General features: G+C 38.1%; 1 protein-coding gene across 2 annotated transcripts in view; it reads left to right on the forward strand.

Moving 5' to 3' along the window:
- The window catches only part of LOC125025870, a 45158-nt gene extending 39633 nt beyond the window's left edge, over positions 1 to 5525 (forward strand). For both annotated transcript variants that reach the window (XM_047614166.1, XM_047614164.1), the window contains exons 3-7: positions 1313 to 1496; positions 2159 to 2255; positions 2553 to 2638; positions 2805 to 2957; positions 3071 to 5525. In XM_047614166.1, the coding sequence (XP_047470122.1) occupies positions 1313 to 1496; positions 2159 to 2255; positions 2553 to 2638; positions 2805 to 2957; positions 3071 to 3128 (578 nt within the window). In that variant the 3' untranslated portion in view covers positions 3129 to 5525. The remainder of the gene's footprint in view (positions 1 to 1312; positions 1497 to 2158; positions 2256 to 2552; positions 2639 to 2804; positions 2958 to 3070) is intronic.
- The last annotated feature ends 1975 nt before the right edge of the window (positions 5526 to 7500 follow it).

The following is a 7500-nucleotide window of genomic DNA, read 5'->3' on the forward strand; positions in this document are numbered from 1 at the left end:
CCCACTCCTCATATCGAGGCCAAACTGGGCTCGGGCTCCGTATCGCTGCCTTTTGTCCTTAGCGCCTCACCCGCGTGGAAACATGTTGACTGGGTGTGCTGCATGTTGATGTCTGTTTTGGTCCGCGCTGGCTGTTTCTACTTACTGTACGGGTTTCCGTTGTCAGTAGCCTTATCGCTTAACCTGCACATCAGCGGCATGTATTCTGGCCAGTCACGCGTCTCATTCAGGGCCATAATTGGCCTATGGCGATGACAAGCGATGTGTCACAGATAAAATATCCACGTTATTATGACCTCTGCTCGCGTTACTCGGCGGAGTCGACTGTGACTGTAGTTAGGGCTGTAGGTATTGCCTTCATTCATTGGAATCCGAAATGGATTGTCGTTACGAATTCCCCCAATTGCCTAGTTTTAAACGATTTATTTGATAATTACACCTTGTGTAATTGCACCTTGTGTTGTGAGGTAGTATAACAAACAGAGTAGCCTTTTCTTACTTCTCGCGATTTTGCCTTTAGATATTGAAAGCAGAAAAGGAAAACTTTTTGTGTTTTTTTCTATTTCTACAATATTTTTTCGCCTTTATGAAAACATGTTAGAAGAAGAAAATAGCTTAGACAAGGCCGCCTCGTTGTTATGGAAGCACGACGACCTCTCTGCCAACCCCCCTACCCCGCTCCCATACTCCCGGCTGGGTCCCTCTCAATCAATGGTCTCTGACGTCATAGCGCGTGCCGAACTCCTCCCGCGGCCGCGGCTTGCGTTTTGCAGCCGGCGGAAGGCGGCGGCGGCTGTGTTCGGACGGAATCTCGCCTTGCACGTCCGTGTGTCCTTGGTCTGGCTCGGGTTTAACATGCGAGAAGGACCCTGCATTCATTTATGGTTTTATTTATTTGTGAGTGTAACGCCTCCTCTCAGCCGTTGGAGGGATCCGCATTCGCAGAGAAAGGGGGGAGGAGCGGGGTCGTCTGGATATGACGCACATGCTTTTTCGGTGTTGCTTGGTGCCAATATGGGGCTTGTTTATTCCGTGGTTATTTTGGCTTGAGGGTTGCCGTTATTACGTCGTCTGATATGCGTTTGTAGGAATACCGCAGTCGGACCATCGCGTGTGATGAATTATTCATTTTCAGATTGCTGTCTCATTAGTATATACCATGTAACTTCTGTACCCTGCTTGAATAAATTCAAGGTTCCAGGAGCACGAATGCTATTTTTGCCTGTTGTGATATTATGCTGGAGTATATCCGCCTTTTATCCTTATCTTTTCCTCGCCAGTGATTGTCTTGACGCACTTGATGTTCTTTCAGAGTCTTGGGTGGACCTGTCCAACCAGCCCAGCAGTCCCGACCGCGTGACCCCGCTCCCTTTCGGCAACGGCGAGGAGTACTTGCGTCTCCTGAGGGAGGCTCAGAAAGACAGCAATCAATCCTCTGCCAGGGTCTCCCTCGCCTCCTCGCGCCGTGACACGCCGAGGGACTCTCCTCATGACTCGTGAGTGGAATTGCCAATATATGATGGTGTTCTGAGCGTCTGATTGACTGGCGACGCTCCATCTTAGAAGTGCGCTGTTGATGTTTCTTCCCATGACTTGCAAACTTTCCCTGCGACTTCTAGATTCTCCAGTTGAGAAACAGGTGGTCACTGCTTTCATTTCTAAGCTATATGGGAAAGGGGAAAGGTATGCGTGCCTAAGGATTCATCTGGAAGTCAAAGGAATTGTTTGCAGGCGGCAAGGAACATGTATCAGCAATTCCTTTTTTTTTTTTTTTTTTTTTTTTTAAGATATACTAAATAACATTTAATGATATTGCTTGAAAAAACACTAATATTTTATATCAGTCTTTACGTTGTTGAAAGCAAATTTCTGTCATACTGAGTATTCAAAATTCATAAGGAATGGGATTCTTCTCAAGGATTAATGTACTTCCATGCAACATTAGCATGATTTATGAGTAACAAATATGATATAAAATATTTACATAGTTGTTATTAATTTTAATTGGCATGAAAATATATATGCTTCCACATAATTATACTTGTATACATTTAGACACATATTACCCTGAACAGTCATCTGTTTTTATAAGATTTTTGTTTTCATCTCTAAAATAAAAATAATTGATCATTTGATTACACAAATCTTTGCCTTTCAGACCCAAGTCGCCTCCAAACAGTCCTAATACGGAAATGGCCACGGATCCTGAGGAGGCTGCCGTGTTGAAAGGAGTCTATATAAACTATTATAATAAGGTAAATTATGATAATTTCAAAATCTAAACATTGAAGGAAAGCTAAAAATCTCAATTATATTTTTTGATCTGACCAAATGTGGAATTTCAACAGAACTAATTTAGTGTAGTCTGTGACATCATTGAATGTATAGTTTAGTGTAAAGATCAATTTATATGCTGTATGGAATGACAAAGAATCATGTTCTATGACAAATCTGTCATAGCTCCTGATATTCTCATTTATCTTAAACCCCTGGATGTGTGTATGAAGCATTCCAGATGCAACCTATATTGTTACACTCTCCTTCTTTGCCAGGAGGGCGACTTTATCCGTGTAGAGAAGAATACTGAAACAGACTGGATTTGGGATTGGAGCAGCCGACCAGATCAGACTCCACCTAAGTCAGTATTTTGGAGACATTTCCATCACTATTTCTTTGTGTATGAAAATACCAATGTCAAATATTGTATACTGGCAATCTCTTTGGTCTAGAATTGCACCAATAAAATCTCCCTTTAGGTAGAAACCAGAGAAGTAAACATTTCAGTTTTATGTGTCTGTTTTCAGGGAGTGGAGGTTTAGTCACCCTCGAAAGGGTGTCAGTCGTGGTGCTAGTATTCGTCGGGTGATGGTAGGAAATTCATCTCTCTTCTCCCGAGACGTGCTGTACACCCTCCTCATCACCAATGTTCTGTCCCTTATCCTTGGTACTGGTATTGGGTAAGTAATTCAATGTTTATGTAATGTTTGCAGAATGATATAAACTTGAATACCTTTGATCTCCCCTCTCACATTATACAATTTTACTAATTACATTTTTATTTCCTTTTCAGGATCTGGCTATCTAAACGTTCAGGTAGCAATGTGATCTCAACATTACCCATCAATTGATCTCTGGTTAGCACCAATATGCACTTGGTCTCCTCATACTCACATTGGGACCTGTCAGGAATTACTTGTGCAATTTTGTGTCTCATATGAGGTTATCCAGCATCTCTTGTGAGGATGCAAAATGGCTTCTTCATTTTCACTGTTCTGGTTTCTAGAGAGTGGAAACAGAAAAGGAGTATAATTCATAATGTTTTTATATAATGACAAATTACTTTTCAATGTATTATGTCATGCAGTGTATGACTTGAAATTCATTGTAACTTTTAAGTTTAGTTTTATTTGTGAGGCCTGTGTGTTGGCTAGTATGATTTGACTAAGTGCATGTAAAAAGGCCTAGGCACTTAAGGGGGATATCAAGCAGCCTGAGATGTGAGTAGGCTTTTCAAGGAATTGGTTAGATGATTAAGCAGAAGTTAAAGGTGTATCTCGGGCTTTTGCTGGCATGTGAACCAACAAGCAATCTAAGGACTTTTCTTTTTTAATAATCAGTTCCAGGCATAATTATTGCAGTCTTAGGAATATTTATGATATTTTTTAGAAGTTGGATAACCTTGAATTTCCCCTCACTAAAAGAAGGGAGAAAAATCACACGATTCCTTTGTTTTATTTTCTCTCACATCTATTCAAAATGGAGTTTGTATGCATTATTACTTTTTATATATCTTTTATATATGTTAGTGCTATATTCTGTGGTGAAGCTTCTTTTTCCACATATTTCTTCTTTTCTTTCTTTTATTTTACTTCCTGTTTGTGCTTTCATATTTCTACTGCAACCACAGTAGCAAGATCTGTACAAAGGTATTTGGGAAGTAGAGCAGATATCTAGTCAGGTGATGGCAGTAGTGTAATTCATCCTTACCTGCAGTCTGAAATGATGTGCCGAGTCTTTCAAAGTTTACAATTTGTAAAGGAATTGTATATCTTCCATTATGCTGTTACTTTCCCTGGTTAAAAGCCACAGGGAGATGGATAGTATTTAATGCTGAGTCTTTAAATGCCATTCACCCAGGTCTCATTACCAGGTTAGGCAGTACTGATGACAGGCAGAGAAAATAGTGTGTGTGAGTAGATGGGAGTGAGGATGTGTGTATAGATAGATGATGCAGGGATGTGTTGGGTTTACATACTGAGAAGGTAGAGGAGGAAAACATTGATTTTATGACATAGACATGGAGGATATGATTACACAAATAAAATGCATTTTAGAAGGTTAGAAGTTGTCTGTAGAGAGATTTTGCTGTATGAGGGAAAAGCATGTGTTGTTTAAGACCAGAAGAGCATCAAAGCTCATACAGCATAAAGTGTTAGGAATGGTAGACAATGGGAAGCTCAAGCATCACAGTAGTGGTAAGATCAGTATAGATTAAATACATATTTTGTATCTTAGTGATGTCTAATAAGTGTCTTGAACCAATGCTCGAACACGGGATATAACATTTATTTTCAATACATTCTGGAAGTAAACACAGAAAATTATTATCAGCCAGCTACTTACAAAATTGGAAGCCAGCAGCTGAGCCACTTTCAGAAACAAGACTGTGAACACTCTCATTTAAGGTAACTAGAAAAGAAGGGAAAATATTCAGAGGAGATTTTCTTTGACAATACCTTTTGTTATATTATTTAAGGTAATGGGAAGCTATAATAGCTTCCTTCTTAATTAAGTCTCTTAACTCTTTTCTATGTATAGGAAAAAATAAAGAGAATCAGGAAAAAACACTTGTCAACATTGAGTGGTTTTGGGCTGTGTTGGAGGACCTCTGTATGTATCAGTACAGTCATATCTAGCTGTTACTCCTTTAGCTGCAATGCCTGTCACTGGTCTGTCTGGTCACTTTTTCAGGTTTTAACTTCTTACAGCTGGATGTGATTGTGCCAGAAACAGAGTCCAGTGAACTTTTTCTTGCAACAGTCCGTTTTGAAAAGGTGTTTTTGTTAAATTTTTCTGTGATACAAATATTACAGTAAAATCTTGGAAAAAAAAGTTCTTAACATATATTTACCTAGATTTACCCTCTTGTGGCTGTACAGTACTTGTTTTGTCTGTACAAGTTTGTGTAATCTATTACTTGTTTCACAAGTATATGGAACACGTTACTTGTTGTAGGTACAAGTATTTGGAACACATTGCTTGTTATATGTACAAGTTTGTGTGTAACTTATAACTTGAAATGTCTTCATACCTGCTACCATCAGGAGGTATAGTTCTTGTTTATGTGATGGATGTACTTTATATTTATTCAAAAAAAATTAAGTTTAAGAATGATAGTAAAGTTAACATTCACTACTGAACATACCAAGTGCCTACTGATTGGAGAGCAATGACTGACAACCCAATCTCCAGCTTTCTAGTTTTGTAATGCAGTCAGGAAATGGCCAAATATACAAAGATTATCATGAAGTTTATCATTACCCTTGAATTAGATTATTAAGTCCATCCCTCAAAAGGCTGTAATGTGCTATAGTTAAAAGGTAATTATATTTAAATTTGTTATTACTCTCAGCAAAGAGATTCGGAATTTCAAATACCATTAAACATTTGTATTTAGCTTCTTCATTATTGCTTTATAACTGTGGTTCTCAAACATTTCCAGGCTCTTTCTTAGCACATACATGCCAACTCACACCTTTTTTTGTATGCTTCAAATTGAAAATAAGATTAAACACAAAGATGTATTTCAGAAATGAAACCTAATTTCGTCAACCAATTTCTTTAGCAGTTTTGTTTAAAAAAAAAAAATGCTCCTATGCCATCCTATTGCTCCACGTGCCAACTGTTTTTGCCTCTCCCGCCCCTAGTTTTCCACTCCCCTGGGTTGTGGGTACTACCCACTTTGGGAACTAGTGCTTCATACCTACCTAAAGAAGTGTATCTTGGAAGGGTAACTGCATAAATAAAATAAAGGTGTTTAGAAATTTTCATTGCCATGGAAATAAGTCGAAACAATAATTTTGACACACAGGTATCATATTAATAAGTTACCAATAAGAAAATTACACAATAGAAACACATCACCTGCTAACTGGATAATTCTATGGAAAAAAATCATATTGTGCAAAAGTTGCCAATGGTATATCAGGAAAGATGAAGCAGAAATGATGATTTAAAACCAAATATTATTAAATGTCATCATACTGTTTTTGGTTTTTATAACTAGCAGAATATGATGTTTTAATCGTTCAAAGTGCTTTCTCGCACATCTGTAACAAGCAAAAGCTTCGTCATTCTCGCTCTTCACGTTTTTTCACGTTTTTTCACTCCCTCGGCCACATTTCCAACCCCCCCTTCTCTTCCTCATTTTCCTCAGCCTGCATCCATTACTCTACCGACCGGCAGCCCCTGAGAGACCTTCATGAGACTCGTCTCACACTTTAGGAGAAGATTGGATATTATGTTTTTGCAGTTATTGGAGCCTCTTCTTCAAGAAAAATATACACAAAGAAACTAGTGGCCTCGTCAGCAGCTCTTCAAACCGAAATCATTGATAAGAAACGCTAAAATTGGTTATCCTGATTTTCCCAAATCAGACACATTCATATGTGAAAACCTCTGTCTTAAAGTTGAGAATGTCCGTAAGGAGAGTTTCAGTAATTTACTTGTTGCCCTGATCAATCCATCGTTCAATGGGGAATGTCATTCATGGTACAAAGTTGCCATTTTGTTTCTTACTACACCTAATTTGCATAATTTTCTGCTTGAAACTTACCCAAGATTCTTCTTCAGATGATGGAAAAAGCGAAATTATTTTATCTTTTCTTGTGTCTTTCTTTTGTATAAGTAGGCATTAGAGAATTTGATTTATTATCTTTGAAATATTTTACCCTTGTTCTGCAGCTATGACCATGCAGCTTTTGTTCCTATGACCTTTTTGACTGTTAAAAATACGTTCCTAAAATAGAAAACACAGTAACGTGATTAAAAAGACGGTTACAGTAAGAAGGGATCATTAAATCGCGACGTTTCGGGTTAGACGATACTCTTCATCAGATGACTCCATCGTCATGGCTTACGATACCTCTCGCTTTGTGGAATGTTTTATTTCGGTTTTATTGTCTTGATTTCCTGGAAGTCTAGTGTGATTCGAAACCACGATATACTACACCGTGGGTTACATGAGAGTCCATACTCTGAATGGACCTAAGCTTACAGATTCATTTCAGATGTTTACGCATTTATTCATGCATTTGTTTATTATTTCGTGTTCTGTTTCATAAGGTTTTATAAAACCGTGTTATGTTTTATTGTATGTTTGATTTAAAAATTGTTCTGATTTTTTTTCACATGCCTTACAAAGAGCCAGGGAAAGATGCTATAGTATCTATATGGTTATATATGCCTGAAGGACATATATAACTTTTTATATATGTGTTG

Source organism: Penaeus chinensis, chromosome 5, assembly GCF_019202785.1.
Source record: "Penaeus chinensis breed Huanghai No. 1 chromosome 5, ASM1920278v2, whole genome shotgun sequence".
In the NCBI taxonomy this organism is placed as follows: Eukaryota; Metazoa; Arthropoda; class Malacostraca; order Decapoda; family Penaeidae; genus Penaeus; species Penaeus chinensis.